At 45.9% G+C, this 22828-nt stretch overlaps 2 protein-coding genes across 3 annotated transcripts in view; one reads left to right on the top strand and one right to left on the bottom strand.

The window, feature by feature from the left end:
* LOC119181124 (ATP-binding cassette sub-family G member 8) overlaps positions 1-22828 on the bottom strand; it is a 388763-nt gene that overhangs the window by 131523 nt on the left and 234412 nt on the right. The window lies entirely within an intron of this gene.
* Positions 14555-19141, top strand: LOC142774365 (uncharacterized). Its single transcript, XM_075874750.1, has 2 exons — positions 14555-14967; positions 17259-19141. The coding sequence occupies exons 1-2, from the start codon at positions 14931-14933 to the stop codon at positions 18830-18832; spliced, it is 1611 nt and encodes a 536-aa protein (XP_075730865.1). The 5' UTR covers positions 14555-14930; the 3' UTR covers positions 18833-19141.

Here is a 22828-nt window from a genome sequence, read left to right as displayed (position 1 = left end):
GAGAGAGAAAGCTCTAGGGTTACACTCATTGCAAATTATAATGTTTTGACCGGGTGTTGGCACTGCCATAGGGCCCGCCCACCCGCTCGGTTTGCCTCAAACGTCACGCCACAATTCGTCTCGCAAGGTCCGAGCCCTCAGGTGGCACGTAACGCTTTCAATTAATTTAATTTCATTTCCTCCCTCCCTCCCTCCCTCCCTCCCTCCCTCCCTCCCTATCTATCTATCTATCTATCTATCTATCTATCTATCTATCTATCTATCTATCTATCTATCTATCTATCTATCTATCTATCTATCTATCTATCTATCTATCTATCTATCTATCTATCTATCTATCTATCTATCTATCTATCTATCTATCTATCTATCTATCTATCTATCTATCTATCTATCTATCTATCTATCTATCTATCTATCTATCTATCTATCTATCTATCTATCTATCTATCTATCTATCTATCTATCTATCTATCTATCTATCTATCTATCTATCACGCCGTAGTTGTAATTCTTTCGCTAGGCGACCTCTGCAAAACCGAAGTTTCGCGTGAAAAAACACGTGGCGTGCTATAATATATATATATATATATATATATATATATATATATATATATATATATATATATATATATATATATATATATATATATATATATATATATATATATATATATTATATCCTGCCCGCGGCAAGTTATCTTTTCACCCACTTTTCTTTCTTCAGATTTACCTTACAATTCAGTCTAATAACCTCCCCTATACTTTTCTTGACATTATTGTCTGTTAGATTTCATTATTACTGTGTAAAAAACACGGAAAAACGAGCCCTTAGGTATACACTTCTTTCTCATATTCATTAAGGAGGGTCTTTACTGGCAGACTTGGTTCCTTAGGTTGTATACGAGGGACTATTGGTGAGCTACAAGCTCGGAATAAGTTCACGTGCTACGTGACGCCCCACAGACTCATAAAAGAGTGTGCCACACTCACTGCCATGGCTACAGATGGCGCTGACTGACACTCCCACGTTTAAGAGAGAGAGAGAGAGAGAGAGAGAGTGAGAAAGGAAAGGCCGGGAGGTTAACCAGATATTGGCATCTGGTTTGCTACCCAGCGCTGGGGGTGGTGAAGTAGGGGCAAGAAAGAGGGGTTAGATAGAGGAAAAAAAAAAACGCACGCGCACTCATAAAAAAAAAAAAACGAAAACACACACAGGAAGGGCGTCCCAGCTACAATCGTTCAGCAAGGCCGGTCAATCGCAAAAAGTACAGCAGCGCTTTCAGGGCCCTTTTCTGTGAAGTCGCATCCTGACGATACTGCAGAATTTCCTGCTCCGACAGAGGCTGATCATCTAATTTGTTGAGTTCCCTGCGAAGGCATAGTCGCCACCTACTATACGCTAGGCACTCACAAAGAACATGTTGAATGGTTTCCTCCTTGCCACAGTGGCCACAGGCTGCGGTGTCGGCCATCCCAATGCGGAAAGCGTAAGCGTTGGTAAATGCAACGCCCAACCACAGCCTACATAACAGGGTCTGGTCTGCTCGGCGAAGCCTCGACGGGCTTGAAGACTTAGCGTAGGGTCAAGCGAGTACAGTCGGGCATGCTTGAAGTGCGGCTGATTCCATTGCGATGTGGTTTGCCGGCGAGCAAGTCTGCGGAGCTCTCGTGCAGCATCCGTCCTAGAAAGTGGTAGTCGCAGTTTATGATCTTCTGTGTGGGCTGAGCGGGCAGCTTGATCGGCCCGTTCATTGCCGATGATTCCGCAGTGACTGGGCAACCACTGAAATGTAATTTGGTGCCCTTTCTCAGTCAGGTGGTGTATAACCTCTGCTATCTCTAGTACCAGCTGCTCGTGTGGTCCACGGCGTAAGGCTGATAGTAGAGACTGCAGTGCCGCCTTCGAGTCGCAGAAAATAGTCCACTTGCGTGTAGGTTGATCAACTACAAATTGCAACGCGGCACGAAGTGCTGCCAATTCTGCTGCCGTTGATGTTGTTGCGTGAGATGTCTTGAATTTAATTGTCGTGGCCAACCTTGGTATCACTACTGCTCCTGTAGAGCTGTCCGGCTGAACCGATCCGTCAGTGTAGATATGTGTGGAGTCTTGATATTTCTCATACAAGAGAAGTAGTGTGAGCTGTTTAAGGGCCGGTGACGACAAATTGGCCTTTTTTTTCGACGCCAGGTATGTTAATAATAATCATTGGTTGAGCGAGGCACCATGGAGGAGTCACAGGTCTTGCGGCAGGACAGAACGAAGTTGGGATCGACTCACCATGTGTGGTCACTGTTTTGCAGTAAGATGTGCATGGTCGGACCACTGGTAGAGAGGCTAGGTGATGTCGAGGGGTTCGAGCAAGGTGTCGTATATGTGTCCTCAGCACTTCCACATTAATGTGGGTCTTGATGAGGTTGTCCCTTGTGATGGCGATAGTTGCCGCTGTTGACACACTTTGGGGCAAGCCTAAACAAATCCGGAGTGCTTGAGCCTGGACACTTTGAAGCATTCGTAGGCTTGTTTTACTTGCGTTGGTTAACACAGGTAGGCTGTACCGAAGGAATCCAAGGAAAAGAAACCTGTATAGTCGCAACATAGCAGTTGTGGACATTCCCCAGTTCTTTCCAGCGAAGAACTTGAACAAATGACAGATGCCTGTCAATCGCCTTTTCATGTATGATACATGTGAGCTCCATGAGAGGTCTCTGTCAATTATAACACCTATGAACTTGTATGATCGGAGGTGACGTATTCTTTCGTTGTTTATCAGAACGCTGTAGTTATGCATTGGTTTGCGCGTAAATGCCACTAGTGCACATTTCTCAGAGGAAATTTCCAGACCTCGTTGACGGAGGTAAATAGCAACTTGAGTGGCAGCTCTCTGAATTCGCGCTCGCAACTGTAGACGTGTTACTGCAGACGTTCAAACGCAGATGTCGTCCGCGTACATTGACAATCTGACAGTACTTGGCAGATGCTCATTGAGAGCTATTAGCGTCAGGTTGAATAGTACAGGGCTAAGTATGCCACCCCGGGGAACACCACGGTGGCTGTAATGTAGCGAAGTGTCACCATCCTCGGTCCTCACGAAAAAGGATCGCTCAGAGAGATAGCTGCGTAGCCACTGAAACATCCGACCACCCACTCCTACCTCCTTGAGAGCGGTGAGGACAGCTTCATGTGTGACGTTATCGTACGCCCCTTTAACATCAAGAAATAAAGAAGCGCAGAGACGCTTACGGCCTTTTTCGTGTTGCACGTAGCTGACCAGGTCTATGACGCTATCAATTGATGACCGGCCACGGCGAAATCCCGTCATAGCGTCCGGGTAGATGTTGTGATGCTCCAGGAACCACTCTAGCCGTCCAAGTACCATCCTCTCCATCACTTTGCCCAAGCAACTAGCCAGTGCGATCGGGCGGTATGATGTGAGCACCAATGGTGACTTGCCAGGCTTCAGTAATGGAACCAAACGGCTGGTCCTCCAGTTAACTGGGAGGGTGCCCTCTCGCCACGAGTCGTTGTATATCTCGAGGAGGGCACTCCTCGCACACTCACCAAGGTGACATAGTGCTCTGTATGATATTCCATCAGGCCCGGGTGCTGATGTCCGTCTACACAAAGCCAGTTCTGCTTTAAGCTCATGAATAGAGCTTTTAATTTTCACATATATACCCAATTCACATATATACCCAATAATGTGGCTGGGAGGATAGCCACCGTGGTAGCTCAGTGGTAGAATATAGAACGCGTTCATCGAAGGTCGCAGGTTCGGTTCCTGCCCACGGTAAGTTATCTTTTCACCCACGTTTCTTTCTTCACATTTACCTTACAATGCGGTCTAATAACCTCACCTATACTTTCCTTGGCATTATTGTCTGTTAGAATGTATATATAGGGAAGGCTCCCTGAAATAAAATTACAGGGAGACTTCCCGTTGCCATTGAGGGGAGCTGTTGCTTTTTCTAACCGAAGACGCGTGACGAAGCTTGTAGGTTACCCTAATGCGGAGCAATCGCGGAGGAGCGTAAACTGTCCTTCGGGTAAACTAGGTGGTCCAGTTAACACACGTTTTCAGAATAGTTAGGGGACAAAAGAAAGGTTAGTATCGGAAGTGTGTCGATACGTTACCTATACTTTCCTTTTTTTTTTCTTCTGTAGCCAATCATCACCCGTTCAACAAACACACACATATTTAAAGCTAGTAAGGGCAATTTGACATGTCACGTCAAGTAAAACAGAAAACAGAAGAGAATGGGCTGTCTAAATAAATTAAGGGGGAATGCGATGCATTTGACGCAGAGAGCCACCATGCTCGGAAAATTAAGAACAATGTCCCGAAACATGAAAATTGCGCTAGTTTGACCATGTTCCAGATCAAACAGCACAGTGCTGCAGAACAGTGGCGTATAGCGTGGGTTGAGGTCAGTAAAGTTCGGAACATCTCCTTCTCCATCTATTCTAATATATGCATACATTTCATGTGCATATACACTGCAACACGTCAGTGCTCAAAACGACACCAACACTGCAAAGCGAGACCGACGCAGCATAAATTAGGGAAGTGAACACTGTTTCAGTAACTATGTAGTATTCTCTGAACAAATTGAAATTCGCCGGTTTGACCGTTCAATCTTGCGTGACGCTTCCGCCATAGCCACCATGTTGCAATTCATTTTGAGCGCGGCTGTAGAAGAATGCAAGCACATATAAACATTATGTTACGAGAAGTAATGGCGAGCAGCCAACTCTGTTATCATTCAACTGGGCGCTACTCAACAAAACAGCGGCGTAAGAAAACGCGCTCGCATATCGAGCCAAGAGACTCGTGCAATACAGAGTACGTAACGCGCTACATGCAATTATTTACCTTAAATAATTACATTTTCTTGTAATTTTGTAAGATAACCTATTTCTCCTCGTCGAAGCTGCAGCGTTCTGGGTAATTCAATTAGGCTTCCTTGTAACTGACTACCGGTAATCAATTACTTTTCTTTCAAAATAAAGCTTTAACCGGTCCTCTACGGCAGTTCTCGTCCAAAAATATGCGACTGCTCTCTATGGACCACCGTCATATTAAACAGGTGTCCCTGGAAAGCTTCAGATTCAGATTTAGAGCTATGTCTTCAGATTTTTCTCTCCCTTAACTGTAACACCGTATCCGAGCCCAAGCAACAGCGAAGCGCATGCAATATTTCATAGCAGGGCATAGACGATAGCATGGAAGCACTGTGCAATCATGACCTGGTGTGCATGGAGTTCCCGAGTTATAACACTACACTCCCCTCCGAAACATGCATTTTAAAGTGTTTAATGCGCAGCTGACCTCTTAACGATGACAAGATAAAGAATTAGCGACGACAACTTTAAAAAACAGCTCCTGTTGAAAGTTACCAGTGTGTAACATCATATCACAGAAACAAAAGTAAAAGCGTCCACGTCTTCACGCAAGCCTCTAGCCTTCTATACACCACGCGAGCCCCGGTGGTTCGTTGTAGTCGGCGGAAACTTGTCTTATTGTGCTACGGCAATAAAATTTAAGGAAGGTAACGCGTTATTAATCGATCAGATTTCTACAACTGCTTCGTTGCTTTTATGGGGCTGTAACCAACTGCTCTAATCAACTACGTTTTAAAAGAAGTGATTGTAACTGTAATCGGTTACTTTGTTTCTACAACACGTACGATCCCGGTGCTATACTGCCGTTTCCGCGCCAACAGCACGTACAAAGGTACGAACCATCTGCGGATCCCTGGTAAGGTGGGGCGCTCCTGACCACACACGGCATATTAAATTACGCAGTAGCTGCGTGAGTCACAAAGCCCCCCCCCCCCCCCTCCTCTCGGCCACCTTTAGACTCACTAAGGGCATTTCGCACGAAGTAACACGCCGGCGCTTTCCCTCTTAGCATGAGCCGCAATAGTCGGCTGCTCTTACGTGCTTTCACTCGCAGAGAGAATAACGTATTACGCGCGGGCCCGTGAACTATATGCTGAGCATCACAGCGACGGCAACGCCTAGGGGTAAAATGTATGATGAGATATGCATAGAATTTCTATAGCAATAAAAAATGCATGCGTGAAAAAGTCAGTCAGGCGTTATAAGTGTGGCGGCAACTTGGGATGTTGCGAAACGCCTAGGACGTTTTTGACACCTTGAAACGGTCTCATTTAGACCAATGTTTAAAAAGTGGTTGGATTTCCGAACAACAGCCGCTAACGGGAGTGATGTGTTATTGCTGACGGCCGAAATGGAGTTTCGTTTTTTTACAGTGTCAAGAAAAAAAAAACTTTATCTTTCACCCTCGCCTTCGTGACACCAGTTTGACAACGCCTAATAATTACTTTGATAAATGCAAGCGGCAGGCCCCCCCCCCCCCCCAAAAAAAAAGAACAACAACAACAACTTAGGCTTAGATTGCCTCGTCAGTGACACAGGTGGCATGAGAAACGATAAATTGTGTAGTTATCCACATTCATTTAAACTGTTTGTGATTCATTAAAGAGGCCCTGATTTAAAGCAACGCGAAATCATTGCCGACCTTTCTAAAATTTATTTTGGTAGCTTTAAAGTGATGTGTATTCTGCCCATCAGACTAGAATGTTAGAGAACACGATTTTGCCACGAATGACGAGAACAAAAATTGAAGTCCACAGCGAGATATTCATGGTCTCGATGTGATCCACATGATTGCTTCGGATTGGTGATGTGAAAAATTTTTCTAACACATTTCATGTCCCTACACCGTATTCTATACTGATGAGCACTCATGTGATCTTAAAAACAGTGAGGTTAAATGAAACACTATATAGTGAGCCGACTGCTCTGGCTTTGTTCTGGTTGTTTCTTGCTCATCATTTCTGCCTCTAATCCAGCTCCCAGTGGGAAATCACCAGCCTGGTTTATCCGTAAGACATTGATACCTACCTACCTACCTACCTACCTACCTACCTACCTACCTACCTACCTACCTACCTACCTACCTACCTACCTACCTACCTACCTACCTACCTACCTACCTACCTACCTACCTACCTACCTACCTACCTACCTACCTACCTAAGGAAGGAAGGAAGGAAAATAGAGGGAAAAGAAAGGCAAGGAGGTTAACCATCCTATAGGCAGCCGGTTTGCTACCCTGCACATGGGAGAGGGATGGGGGAGATGAAAGAGAGCAGAGAGGGAAGATAGAAACAGCACATTCGGCAGCACACGCGCGCACACTCAGTGATAGTCCAGTCTTGTCTTTCGCGGTGTGTGACATTGCTGTTACAGTCGCTTGTTCAAGTCGGTGTCGCGTAGGAATTTCAACAGAGCTTTCGTCGCCTTCTGTTGCAATGTCTTCTCTCGGGCACTTGACAGAATAGTGTCCACAGACATTTGGCTGTTGTCGATGCGCGCAAAAGCAGACGCCAGTGACTGTCTCTGGATTTCATACAATGGACAGTCACACAGGATGTGGTGTAGCGTCTCTTCGCAATGACAGTCATCGCAGAGAGCGTTGTCGGCCATTCCTATGACAAAGGAGTAAGATTTTGTAAATGCCACTCCTAGCCATAGGCGATGAAGAAGGGTGGCTTCTCTTCGGTCGAGTCCAGTGGGCATGCGGAGAGCCATCAAAGAGGACAGGTGGTGTTGACGATTCGTATCGATGCTTGGTGGGCACCATAGTGAAAACGTGATTTCACGCGCAAGTCGTCGAAGATTACTGGCAGCATCAGTCCTCGAAAGTGGTATGGCTTCTTCTCGTGTTCCTTCAAGGGCTGCCCGCGCGGCAGTATCGGCATGTTCGTTCCCTATGATGCCGCAATGACTTGACAGCCATTGAAGCGTCACATGATGCCCTTTCTCGAGTAAAGTGTGGAGAAGGCATCGAATTTCGAAAACAAGCTGTTCGTACGGGCCGCGATGCAGTGCTGAGAGCACAGATTGTAGGGCAGCCCTTGAGTCCCTGAAAATCGACCATTGTTGCGGTGGTTCCCGATTGACCACACAAAGTGCAGCGCGCAAAGCAGCTAGTTCTGCTGCTGTAGATGCCGTGGAGTGGTCAGTCCTAAAGCTGATGGTAACACCTCTTGCTGGGATAACTACTGCCCCTGACGAACACTGGTGGTTCGTGGAACCATCGGTGTATACATGTATGCTGTCTGAATATTTCTCGTGCAAAAGAAGAAGAGACAGTTGTTTCAGCACGGGCGACGAAAACTCAGATTTCCTCCGGATCCCTGGTACACTAAGATGCACTGTGAATCGAATAAGACACCAAGGTGGTATGGATGGTTTAGATGGATGAGTGAAGCCCGAGGGAAGTTTATCGTTGTATTTCACGATAATTTTGGCGAACGATGCTTGGCGCCTCTCTGAAGGCAACAGTGCAAGGTGATGGCCGGGGGCACGTGCGAAGTGTCGGATGTGCGTTCTCAGGACTTCTACAACAATGTGAGTTTGTATCGGATAGTCACCAGCAATTGCAATTGTTGCTTCTGTTGACGTACATCTGGGCAGACCGAGGCACACTCTCAGTGCTTGGGCTTGTACTGCTTGTAAAACACGAACATTGGTCTTGCAGGTATTGCTAAGCACGGGCAAGCTATATCTGAGGAAACCGAGAAACAGGGCCCTGTAGAGCTCCATCATTGCGTCTACTGACATCCCCCACGTCTTTCGTGCCAGGAACTTGAACAGTTGAGAAATAGCGGTCAGGCGCTTCTTCATATAGGTCACATGCGGACTCCAACAGAGGTCCCTATCAATAATGATGCCCAGAAACCGGTGGGTTTTGACGTAAGAAATCGGTCGCCCGCAGATTAAGATGACATAAGGGGTCATTGCTTTGCGAGTGAAAGCCACCAGCGCGTATTTTTCTGGTGATATGTTGAGACCTTGTTTGAACAAGTAGTTGGCAATCATAGTTGCTGCTTTTTGAAGCCGGGAACGTATCTGAGGACGTGTGACTGCCGATGTCCAGACACAGATGTCGTCTGCGTATATTGAGATTTTAATGGTGCTTGGCAAGTATTCAGCAAGGCCAATTAGTGCAAGATTGAATAGCGTCGGGCTAAGAACTCCGCCTTGAGGAACACCCCTGGAAGTATAGCGTCGCGTAGTTGGGCCATCTTCTGTTAACACAAAGAATGATCTTGCAGCCAGGTAACTCGAAATCCACCGAAAGACTCGACCACCAAGGCCAACCACCGCAAGAGCACCCAAAATGGCTTCATGTAGTACATTATCATAAGCGCCTTTCACATCTACAAACAAAGCTGCAGATAGTCGCTTACGGGATCTTTCGTGCTGAACGTACGAAACGACATTGTCAATAGAAGAGCGGTCGCGACTGCAGCGATTGAATTCGGATAAATCTTGTAGTATTCAAGATACCACTCCAGGCGGCCTAGTATCATTCGTTCCATTATCTTCCCTACGCAGCTGGCCAGTGCTATTGGGCGGTATGAGGTTAGTTCGAGTGGGGATTTGCCCTGCTTCAAGATGGGTAACAAGCGGCTTACTTTCCAGTCATCAGGAACATTGCCATCCTGCCACGAGATGTTGTAGAGGCTCAACAGTTCTCTCCTTGCACCTTACCCAAGGTTGCACAAGGCTCGGTACGGAATACCATCTGGGCCCGGAGAAGTTGAACGCCTGCAGAGAGCTAGTGCCGCCTCGAGCTCCTCCATTGTAAAAAGGAGGTCCATGTGGTAGTCACGGGAACGGGGGACGTCATCTCTCACTGGAGAATCTGGACGAGTGGCTTGGTTGGCGATCTGCGCGCAGAAATCTTCTGCGACATCGACGTCTTGCCTCCTTTGAAATAGCGCGAGCGCTTTGAATGGAAAGCGCTGTTCCATAGGGTGACGCAGACCTTGCACCGTTTTCCAAATGTGTGAGAGTGGCTTGCGAGGGTCTAGTGTCTGGCAAAACGTTGTCCATCGTTCCGACGCTAATCTATCCATGCGACGCCGAATCTTCTTTTGCATCCTCCTGGCTGCCCTAAGATCGTGAATTGATTTTGTACGCCGATACCGACGCTCCGCCCGGCGTCGCAGTGCTCGGAGCCGCTCCAACTCTATATCAAAGTCGTTTCGTGTGGAAGATATCGTCACCGTGCGAGTGGCGTTTTGCATTGTGCTCTTAATTGTTTCCTCTAACCCAGATCGTAGGCCATCGCTGCAAGCATCTTCCATGTCAGATTTGAAGTTGGTCCATTGGACTGCTCGAATGGTCGTCCGTGGACCATAACTAGACAAGCCTTTGATGTTAAGGTAGATTGGAATGTGACCACTTCCTCGTGTCTCAACATCTGGAAACCACTTGACGTATCTCGCGAGGGAGTTGGCGACAAAAGCAAGGTCGAGACAGCTGCCGTATGTCACCCCTCGAAGAAAAGTGGGGCTGCCGTCGTTCAGGAGAGTAAGGCCATAGCTGTAGGCGACGTTTGCTAACCTGCGTCCTCTTGCATTTGTCCGCGTACTTCCCCATGCGTGATTGTGCGCATTGAAATCACCTATGAGGACCCATGGTGCAGGACACACTCTCAAAATATCCGCTAATCTCCTGGAATCAAGATTGCTTGACGGCGATATATAAACGCCTATGAGAGTAAACATGAGTTGGTTCTTTTTCACAGTGATGCAGACATACTGATTGTCATCGACGAACAAAGACGATGATTTTGCTGCACGCACCGTTCGTTGAAGACATGACAGCTTCGTACCCCGATAGTCTTATAGGTTTCGACAAATTGGGTTCACAAATGACGATGATTGGAAACACGTTGGTAAACACAAACTGACGAAAATCAGCAATGGAGCCGTAGGTTGCTTGATGGATCTTCAGGCATGAAGATGATGACGTGCGGCCAGCGCGCAGGCCTTGACTGCACAGTCGCTGTGCTTGCAGGAGCTGATGCTGCTGTATTCGCCGTCCTTCTCTTCGCCCTCTTACCCCGGACAGGTATAAAGCTGCCCTCGGATGGGTCGTCTTCCGACATAGAATAGAGATCGGTGTCCTCAGTGTCACTGGGAGAGCCAGCTCGCTTCCTTGTGGTTGACGGGTGTGAGGACCTGTGACCAGGCGGGCCTCTAGCATGCTCCATGTCCATCACCGCAAGACGGAGAGGCGAGGCACCTCAAAAGACCGATGATTTCACTAAAATAAAACAGAGCGCTGAAACAAGCGTTCTTCTAAAGAGACACTTCTTCTTCCTCCCTCCACCTACCTACCTACCTACCTACCTACCTACCTACCTACCTACCTACCTACCTACCTACCTACCTACCTACCTACCTACCTACCTACCTACCTACCTACCTACCTATAACTAACTAACTAACTAACTAACTAACTAACTAACTAACTAACTAACTAACTAACTAACTAACTAACTAACTAACTAACTAACTAACTAACTAACTAACTAACTAACTAACTAACTAACTAACTAACTAACTAACTAACTAACTAACTAACTAACTGACTGACTGACTGACTAACTAACTAACTAGCTTACTAACTTATTGATTGACTGACTGACTGCCTGACTGACTTACTGAATGACCAACTAATGTGAAAGCAAGGGAGCAAACAAAAATCAAACAAATAAACATGGAAGCAAGCAGAAAGCAAAGAATGAAGTTACGTCAACAATAAAATCATGCAACATTACGAGTGCTGTGCAGCACATTTTTTTTACCATCATGCAGTGAAACCTGATCTCTGCGGAAACTCCACACGTATTTTTCTACGAGCATAGACGCGCGCACAGGAGGAGGCGCGCCCCCACACACTGTGTCACCTAACAGGGAGAGGTGCAAAATCAGCCCCACACACTGACATAATACTGCCCGCCGCGGTGGTCTAGTGGCTAAGGTACTCGGCTTCTGACCCACAGGTCGCGGGATTGAATCCCGGCTGCGGCGGCTGCATTTCCGATGGAGGCGGGAAAGTTGTAGGCCCATGTGCTCAGATTTGGGTGCACGTTGAAGAACCCCAGGTGGTCGAAATTTCCGGAGCCCTTCACTACGGTGTCTCTCATAATCATATGGTGGTTTCGGGACGTTAAACCCCACATATCAATCAATCAATCAATCAATCAATCAATCAATCAATCAATCAATCAATCAATCAATCAATCAATCAATCAATCAACCAATCAATCAATCTGACATAATGGAAAGGGACCGTTGCGACGAACCTTCGCCCCACCTTGACTGGCAACGTTACGCACACGTATGGCTACAAGACATCTAGACCGAAACGAATGAAGTTGGTGCCAATGTCAGTGCCTAGACATTCGACTAAAGAAGTGACGACGGTGTTTTACAAAGATTGTTTGATAGTGGGGTTTAACGTCCCAAAACAACCATACGAATATGAGAGGCGCCATAGTTTAGGGCTCCGGAAATTTCGACCACCTGGGGTTCTTTAACGTGCACCCAAATCTGAGCACACGGGCTACAGCATTCTCGCATTCATTGAAAATGCAGCCGCCACAGCCAGGATTCGATCTTGCGACTGGCGGGGCTGTCTTAGATACATTCCACGAAGGCACACCAGGCACCGAGAGATGGCTTTGTAACATGCCGAAACGAGACTGAACGGCCGCGACCAGGACAAGATAGCAACGTATGCACGTCTACATGCTTCAAAATCGTTCATTCAAAATCAGTCAATCCGCATTGTCAGTCAATCCGACATTCAAAATCAGTCAATCCGCATTGCCACTTCTAGTTCTTCGCAATCGAACGCATACACATTACTACGCTCTTACAATATCTTGCCGGTAAATATTTTGTTCCGGTTGAATCTTGCGACATTATTCCACAAATTGCTGTATAATCAACTGATTCATTGATATGTGGGGTTTAACGTCCCAAAACCACTCTATGATTATGAGAGACGCCGTAGTGGAGGGCTCCGGAAATTTCGACCACCTGGGGTTCTTTAACGTGCACCCAAATCTGAGCACACGGGCCTACAACATTTCCGCCTCCATCGGAAATGCAGCCGCCGCAGCCGGGATTCGAACCCGCGCCCTGCGGGTCAGCAGCCGAGTACCTTAGCCACTAGACCACCGCGGCGGGGCCTGTATAATCAACTGGCATCCCCATTTATTGCATCTGATTTGCAGAATAATAATGTGACCAGGTTTGCGGCTGATAAAAATTTCCTGTTACCCCCCGCTCATACTAATTATGGGCAAAAAACTTCCGCTTTCAGTGCGATATCCTTTTGGAATGCGTTAACTTCTAGCATTAAGCATTGCACTTCATTTCCTTTGTTCAAAAAGTCCGTCAAAAATCATTTTCTCGAATAACCATACTTGTGATCGTTTACCTGTTTGACTCGTTTGTTCTTCGGTTCTTTTTATACCATGTAGCCTGTTTTGGCTTGATTTGTGATGTAAAAGTGTATTTGGGTGTCCGTATATTGTAAAGATTTTCTGTTGCTCCGTATAAATTTTACCGTCATTTTGTATCGACAAACCAAGGGTCCCACTAAAGTCTCTGACTCTGGGACCCTCGTCTGTATATCCTAGATTTTGTAAAATGTTTTTGGAAATAATAAAACTTGAAACTTGAAACAGTTTTCACGCAGTGCGAAGCGGCATGCGCGTAGACAAACATGTTCATATGGACAGTATACACAGCGCTTGCGCGGTGTCCTTTTGGGCCGGCTCGTGTGCGTGTGACGTTTGGCGCTACATCAAATTTGTTCACACGACTCACCAACAAGTCCACATTAACAATATTGTGGCGTTGCGGTACGTGTACTGTCTGTGACAAAAATTCTTGGTATGAGAGGCTGATACGCATTTCACTTAGGGTGTCACGATACTTGCTTGTAATCTGCACGAAGCGTCAATATTATTACTAAACGAACCTTCTCTTCATCATGAGAACCACCACATCCAGGATTGTTAAAAACGAGAAAAATAACAACCCAGAAAAAAAAGAGACGTGAAACACGAAGTGAAGCGTAACAAGAGGAAATACGAAGCCTGAACGGCCGAACTAGGGGACATCTTTGTGCTCTTGACTTTGATGCCGCCAGTCTTGGGGAAATGAAGAGAAGCCGCTTCACTACTGGATAACACGCTCCCAAGCCGCGCTTTCTTGCTCCGTCGTTCGCCGCTAGTACTTCGTCGGTGACATGTGACACGACAAGCACCGTATTCGCCATCGACGGCAGCAACGCCATGCAGTCATACATATAGCAGCCGGCATGAGCTTCTTTCGCAAAAGGAACAAATTACACCTTTCTTACTCGCCCTCCCACCTTTCTCTCCTCCGTGAGAGCTAGGTTAAGCCCCACGAACGTCTCGAATGAAGAAAGAAAGAAAGGACGAAAGAAAGAAAGAAAGAAAGAAAGAAAGAAAGAAAGAAAGAAAGAAAGAAAGAAAGAAAGAAAGAAAGAAAGAAAGAAAGCCAAGCCCACCATAGAAAGACTGCGCCGTCAGTGACTGCGAGGCCCTAACGAAGTTGTATTGTTTCGCATTGCGAGCTGCGGCTACAATTGTAGACGACAAACTGGCGGTGTGTCGTTGGCGACCACAACGAGGAACACCGGAAGGCATTCGAGGCAGTCGGAGGTGAAGGCGAGGAAGAGAGGACGGGTCGCGGAGAAGGGGACGTCGCCTTGTAACGGTCCGTGTACCACACATACATCCACGAGTACAGTTACGTGCCTCTACGTGTAACATCTATATATATAGCGTTACCGCAGCTTGGCGCGGGGATCCGACGCGTTGGGAAAGAAAGGCCTCGCGTCTTGCCGAGAAGGTGGTGGGGGGCGAGGCGTCCTGACAGGGCCTCGTGCGACGTCGATTCCTGTCTTGTGTGTGGTGCGAGATAACGGTTCGAGACCTCGGCCCTTTGGTGCTGCGGAAGGGAGTCGACGGGGCCCTCTGGCGGGGCGCCCGGGCGACATGGCGTGCGCGGAGCTGTTCATGATGGCCCTCGTGGGTAAGCTGGCCTACGTACATCAAGGAGATAAAAGTAAAAATTTACGAGCGCATTTTTTTGTTGTTGTTGCACACAATAGTAATGAGAAGTAACAGACAACGATGCCAAGTAGTGTATTGGTGTTGTTTAAGCAGTGAGTGCAATGTAAATAAAAAAAATGAATGAAAAGAAACCTTGCCGCTGGCAGAGAACGAACCTGCGACCTTCAAGTAACGCAGGCGATGCCTTAACAACACAGTCACCGTGGTGGTCCATCCACTTTATGGATTTGTGTTTAGAGGAAAAAAAAGTGTTTAACGATTTCGAGTGCTTCGCACTCAACTCTGGGATAGCAATGAGTCGTTCCTACCAGGCAGTGAAAGTAGCCGCACTTCACTTATCTGTTCGGTGCACTATATGTAGATTTAAATCTCCGAATAATAATCACCTTCCCTAGAAGACATGACGACAAGCACACATTAACATTCCGAAGTTTATATCAACATATATACCCCGTAAAGCGGACTGGGGATGACCACCGCAGTATAGCTGAGTAAGTGGAACATCGGACGCGTTATTCAAAGGTCGTAGGTTTAGACTGTGCCAGCGCCAAGCTATCTTTTCATCTGTTCATTTTTCATATTCCCATTAATATTACTTCTAATAACATCAACTATTATTTCCTTGAAATGATTGTCTGTAGCCATTGTTATTATAACCATTGTTATTGTGTTGCACATATATCAGTAGCATTAGGTGGCTGCCTATTTGCATGGTGCTGCGTCGTTGACAGGTATACGAGAACAAATGCAACGAGACACTCAGAAAATTAAAGACAGCCCTCTTTCTTCTTTGTTTTTTGTTAGTTTTGTGCTGGTATACCTATGAACTCCACTTCGCACAGCTGTACACGAAAACTCGTGCGCATGTCTAGATTGAAGGACTGACGAAAACAGTGATACTCAGAGTCAATCAGATGCACGTTGAAGCACCCAGCTATTGAACTTGCCCGTAAGCTTGGGTAATTTGCTTTACATCATGAGAAATTCAGTGTTATAGGTACGTTATACTTCAAGCCAGGCCGAGTCACTTTTAAAAGATTGCTCGGTAACGACTGCGCGAAATATTGATGATGAAACATACATACATGCATACATACATACATACATACATACATACATACATACATACATACATACATACATACATACATACATACATACATACATACATACAGACAGACAGACAGACAGACAGATAGATAGATAGATAGATAGATAGATAGATAGATAGATAGATAGATGAACGAGGCATAGGAGGGGGGGAGCTTAATAGGATAAAAACTTCTGGTTTTTGAACATCATCAGGAAACAAACATAAACAAAAAACAAACATAAAACATGTGAAACTGCCGTTTACAGTAGTTTCATTTATAACGGCCCCGTGTGCAGGGCTATACCGACTAGCTACGCCAATGCAATTATTGTCAAGGTTTATATCCACGAATGACGTCCTTAAAATCATTGCATCGCCGTTGTTGCTTTTCGTAAGTATGACAAGTCCCTACACGAGTCGCCGCGGTTTATTTGTCAACAGTGTGAAATGAGTTTGTTCCCGATAAATTGTGTTAAAGCGGCACTAAAGAGAAACCATATAACTTTGTTTAGACCGACAAAAAACACTCTGAGAACTCTAATACCATAACCTTAATTGTCACAAGTTCATCATTAGAGGGGAAAATTAAGGCTAAAGTTTCAGTTTTGAATGTCGCGCCAAAGATCTTCGCTCGTGACTTCAGAAATTTCAAAATGTATATTAGGTATTTTCGTATCATTGGCTCAACAAAACTTTCTGAATATTCGTATGTACTGCCTACAACACCGATAGATGAAATTGTATACTTTATATGTACTGATTGGAAGCTATGTAGGCCCCATAAGACAGTGTTAAAATCTATGACGTCACGGTGTTTTGAGCGGAAATCTGAAGATGGTGGCTCCGCTCGCATTTTCTTTTCGCGCGTTTTCTCGCTTACCAAAAGCGTCATGATCATTTCGCAGTAAGAGTGGTATTTTAGGGATCGTGAAATCGTGCTTTCCTAGTACGCTAAAAATACTTTTTTCTCTTTAGTACCCCTTTAATCAGTATATTAGTAAGAAAAAAGAGGCCAATATGATGATTCTTAATCTGTTTTCTTTCCCGACCTCTTACATCTGCTGCACGGGACCGATGATGAAAACCTGGCCAACGTTTTTCCTCGAACAAACGTCATTCACGATATTGGTGGACACTTTGACGTTCGAAAATTTCAGCGGCCTTGAAAAAAAGCAACATGACCCAAGAACCAATCGTCATGTGGCTCGGCAACTCATCATCACAGCCGCGAGTGATTCCTTGGTCTAGTTTCAACAAATCGCTTGGTGGCGCACTAAGACAGGGTGTAGCTGGGAACAGCTTCAAGGGCCATCACGATTCTAGGAAACACGCTACGACGTCGCCTTCGTGGCACAGGTCGACGACAGGGGTGACGCTGCGGTCGCATTCTCGACATCCGCACAGCAAGAAGTATGGCGGGCCTGGCGAGAAGAGGAAGAAAGGTGCACATGGTCCGTGGAAGAAGAACGAAAATGGCGGCAATAAAAAGCCTAAAAAAGGCTTAAGAAAGCTACACGGGGGCAAGGGACGTTCGAAACAGAGAGGAAGGAAGAAAGGGAGAGGTTTGAAGAAACCAGCACACAAGAAGACTATGAAGAAGCAGATGACAAGAAGGTTGCAGACGACGCAAAGCACTCGTGGCAGAGAGTCGTCCACATCCACGGACGGAAATTATCGCAAAGAGACAACGCGAGGACATCGACATCATCACCATAGTCTCGGATGGGGTGAGCGGAGCCAATCAGGAAAGCGGCCGATGGCACCAAGTGACTCGGAACGAGCCAAGGCAAGCGGTGTTGGCGACAAGACGTCGCTGACGTGGACTTCGACGAGACTAGAAGGGATTTCGACTAGCAGCAGTGGGAAATCTCACAGTAACCCACCTGGACACGGCGACTTCCGAGGAAAGCCGAAGCGTGAACCCAATGAACGGAACAAGCACTTTGCAATGTCGCACCACGAGAGGCGACCACCAGGTCTTCTAAGACTCCATGTTGAATGGAAACCTGGTAAGTTTACCGGAAGTACGGAAACGGTACGCGGCGGACGTCCCCAGGAACACCAAATGCCACACCACGGACGACCACCGCAAACGTCATCACCTCACCACGGAAAACTGCGCGAAACGCCGTCAAGCTCGTCAAACAAGATGCACACAATCAGTAGTTTGGACAAGAGGGGTCACAAACAGGGCCCCACTGAAGTCACCAAAGCCAGCAGCCAGTCATCGAGCAAAATGTCGTCGACCATAACTGGAACTCCGAAAGCCGAGTCTTCAAATTCAGTGGAGACGACTAGCCAAGGAACCATTGAAAAGCGCGGCAAGCCTACGGATTCTGCGGGATCGTCTTCAAACGCAAAACCAACTGGCAACACGAAGACGCATGTAACTAAGAGTTTAGTCGGTGGTTCGCCCAAGAACGGCACTGGATCCAGTGGCAGAGCGAAGTCCGGTACGCGCGAAGAAGTGACGACGGTGTCTTCTAAGGCGAGCTCGGGTGTGACGTCACTCTTGACGGCACTTAATCGACTCGAGGAAGCTGGAAAGAATAGAAACAAGACGACGGAAAACGAGGCAGCGCTGACGAAGCAACCCGAAGGCAAAGCCGGCCAAGATGCTTCGATGTCACCGGTACCAACGCCACTTACGGGCGGCGGTAAACTGTCATCACTGCTCCGAACAATTCCCGTGAAAGCACCCGAAGCTTCCACCAGTAAATCGAGAAGGTAAAAATAAATCGCAGCAACATTATGGCTGTTTCTTACGCCCAAGATCTGCGTTTCGTAAGAGAGAATGATTTTTTTTTTGTTTTGCGAGATAGTTGCTTACAGCGTGAGCTCAGGAAAGAGTTCAAGTTGCCTAACTTGCTCGAAGGTGACAGTTAACGTCGACTACTGCTGACGTTTCTTAGGTGACTTGCGTATACAAATGGCAACGCGTTGGTTAACGGAGTGGCATGTCACGAATGCTGGCGCTATGTTCGATGTACAACGATGGAACTGAAAATAATAAAGAAATAAAGAAACGTTCATAAAGCATGTGGAGCTTGTGTCCTTTCTCGGTGGACTTTATTTACTTATTGATCTATTCATTTATTTGCTTCAAGACTGGGCAAAAAGAGGCCCGCTAAACTTGCAAAATTTGAAGCTGTCCGTCTCAGAGGTAGAATGGGTGCTCAGTATCTGACCCAAACGTCGTGGGTTCGACCCCGCTCGCATTTCGACTGAAGCGAAATGCCAGAGGCCTGTGTATACTGTGCAATGGCAGTGCACGCCGAAGAACACCAGGTGGTAAATATTTGAGCAGCGCCCCAGAACCGTAATACAGCGTAATATAGAAACTATATTATCAACTTGGAAAGAGAGAAATGAATAAAAGGAAGAGACAGGAAGGTTAACCTAGAAGAACTGGTTTGCTACCCTGGACAGGAAAGGGGAAATAGGGGTCTAAAAGAGGATAGAGATAGAGAGATATAAAATAAATTAGAAAAAAAAAACACATTCACACGCATGCAGGGCGTTCCGATCACCGTCGTTTGGAGAGGCCGCTTGAACGCAAGAAGCGCAGGAGTGCCTTTAGAGCCTTCTTCTACGACATAAAGTCCTGTCGGTAGAACAATTTCTTCTAAAGTATATACACAATGAAAACTATATGACATTAGTACTACATTTGACACAATTTCCCATGAAAACCTGTTAAAAGTAAGCGCTCTGTCCTTCTGTGTTGGCTGGTTCACCCGTATCGTTCATTACCGGTATGAGCTGGACCAGTTCTAGTGCGACAAGCTAACGCGCCCAATCTCGCTTGTAATACCAAAACTATTTTTTTTTTTCGAATTATTAGCACGTCACCTGAAAATAGGCAGTGAGTTCGAGAAACAAGAACAAACCGATGGAGCAACCAAGTCTTCGAAGCGGGTTTCAGTAGGGAATATATCCATCCGACAGGCTTTGTAAAGCACTCTCGACTTCCAGCAAGATTTCCAAACAAACTGCGGCGATATTTCACTCTAAGCGTCAATGTATATCCGTGTTTATACGACAGCAGGAGCTGTGCACGGTCGGCAACTGAACGCACTTAACGAGACGTGACGTCCTTTGTATGAATTCCCGAACGCTGTTGCTATTGGGGTGCAAGCATCGGGAAGTGGGCGTCTCGAAGGACGACCGTACCACCGCACGTGTACCTTCCTGGTGCCGTCGAAAGCAGCCCGCCTATTGACAGGGCGCGCACGAAACTGGCAGACCGGGAATTTCCTCTCTCAAAAACATCGCTGTCTACAAACATGGCAGAAGAAGCAAGCACGGAAGGAAGGTTGCGTACACGTATATACTTCACTATAGTGTACACTGCAGTCGTTCTTTATGAAAGGGAACACCCGATCTCGTGACCTGCTTTCAAAAACGGCTGCCTACAGTTTCTTGCAGCGCTTGCCCTGCAGCTATAGCTCGTTGTTTTGTTTGCCAATAGATGACGCCAAAAGCCAACGTCTGTTCTTTTGCTGTCAGTTGATGACGATCCTGTAGGCAGTCGCCGCACAGCGCAGGCCACGCGCTCGCGTGTTCCCTTTCATAAAGGCCGACAGGGTAGATACTCTATTTGCGGGTTGGTTTCGGCATAGAGTTTCCAAATATCATCGAAAGAGGACTCTGGCACTGCGATCGTTCAGCGACCACGGGAATGATGGGTAAATGCACAGACTTGTCTAGCCTTCGCGCTTGCGGGCTTAGAACGTGTTTGTGGCTTTTTTATTGATGTGTTTTGGTTTTGTTTCTAATAAAGGAACGGACGGTTATGAACTTCGTCGGCCGATTTGAAATGGTGAGCTTAAAAGGTTAAAGTAGTGAAGTGCAGCTGGTGAACGTTTCCTGGTTTTATTTCGTGCCCAAGCAGTTTCAAGCCATGCGAAGCCAAATGGATATGAAAGTACGAAGATTAGAGAAGTTTGTCTACTACCCATAATTCGCATGCTCACTGAAGCGCCGCGCATTGCAGCTCCCATAGACACTAGCGCCAGAGTTCTCTGTAGTTCATTAATGGGAGACTCTATCTCAGTACCACCATATTCAGCTGTTAACCTTGTCGTTTTGTGTCTTTACCAAATAAACTAACACTGACACGGTAGACACATAAACACGAAAACTGTTGTGTTGGTGCATTGCGCGTTTCGTGACATCGTTATTTCGCGCCGCGATGTTCCAAATTAAAAACCAGAAACTTCGTTTAGCAGCCTGAAGTGTGCGCGACGATGTACATTACCAACACTAAAATACACAGGCTGTTTCTATATATTTTTTTCAGCGAATGCAAAACCTTCCTGAAAAAAAAAGTTGCACGTGATGGAGAGCTCCATTGTAGCTCTTGAGCTTCATTATTCAAAACGTCGGATGGATGATATTTATTTATTTATTTATATATTTATTTATTTTTATTTACTTATTTATTTATTTATTTATTCATATATTTATTTATTTTTATTTACTTATTTATTTATTTATTTATTTTCAATACTGCCAGTCTCATATGAGACCAAAGCAGACGGGCATCAGTTCTTGGATACACAATACAGTTTTCAGTTTCCCATTTGTACAGCAGCATATTTGTCAGAACGTCTAAGAGGACGCAGTGGCAGAAACCCCTGAAGGGGCCTCAAAACCTTTACAAAATTCAATAAGTACATTTTGAAAAAAAAAATGGTGTTAATTGCATACAAACACTGAACAATCGGTACATACTTAAAGACTGCACACAAGACACTTCTTATCTAGTAGACAATACAACACTAGTTGTACACAAACACAAGGGTTTAACGCCCCAAAACCACTATGATTATGAGAGATGCCGTAGTGGAGGGCTCCAAAAATTTTGACCACCTGGGGCTCTTTAACGTAAGCATCGCATGGTACTAGCACGAAATGTCGAAAGACATGTTCGAGTGACCAAGTAAAATTTGCTATTAACATTTTGATTAACTGACCTACGGTACTTGTTGCGGCCTAAAAATACTAGCCGCTCAGTTCGCAAGGTAAAATGCACCAGAAGAGAATCTCGGGTGAATTCGCGGTAGTTCATCATTGATAAGCTACAGATCTAAAATATACGGTTACGCTATAGTGTATTTAAACACCACATGTCGATCGGCCCACCAGTCCACTCAACACAAGTACTCGATGTGTGTGGCTAGCAGGAAGATGAATGTTTTTTTTTTTTTACGGGACCGGCCAATTTCCAAGGTTTTTAATGACAAATAACGTAATGCCTCGCTGCAACGTTTTAATTAATCTCATTTCGGCTGCCTTCATAATTGCTCTCCTGCCACCCTGTTACCCGCATGGCCCCGAAAATCCAGAACATAGAGCATATCGAATTTCTATTTTGTACCCCCGCAGAAACCTAATTCGGGTATGACAAAAATAATGATCCACGTTCCGTGAGCTTCTGACCACTTTGACGTATTACCTTTCATCTGAAGCTTAATGAGAGCAAACTAATTAATTTTGATTGGTGCGTGTACGAAACTCGATCAAGATAAGAGACCCTCATTATTTCCGCCGTGTTACGGAAGTAAAAAATGCGTGGACGATGTCAAAAATAAAGAAATAAATAAAGTAAGAGCTTTCAATCTAGAGTATACTAAAAAGTTCGATATGAGCGACGTTATTGCTTTCCGCAGCCAAAAAAAAAAAAAAGAAATATTGAAACATAGAAGCCCTCAACGTTGGGTGC

Source organism: Rhipicephalus microplus, chromosome 10 (genome assembly GCF_043290135.1).
Source record: "Rhipicephalus microplus isolate Deutch F79 chromosome 10, USDA_Rmic, whole genome shotgun sequence".
In the NCBI taxonomy this organism is placed as follows: domain Eukaryota; kingdom Metazoa; phylum Arthropoda; class Arachnida; order Ixodida; family Ixodidae; genus Rhipicephalus; species Rhipicephalus microplus.
This window is presented reverse-complemented; position numbering and strand designations above follow the sequence as displayed.

Bases quoted from the DNA above. Each gene is read 5' to 3' on its own strand.
- LOC142774365 (XM_075874750.1), top strand. From the start codon at position 14,931: ATGGCGTGCGCGGAGCTGTTCATGATGGCCCTCGTGG. The intron at 14,968-17,258 runs GTAAGCTGGCCT...CGAAAATTTCAG, and splicing joins GTTCATGATGGCCCTCGTGG to CGGCCTTGAAAAAAAGCAAC.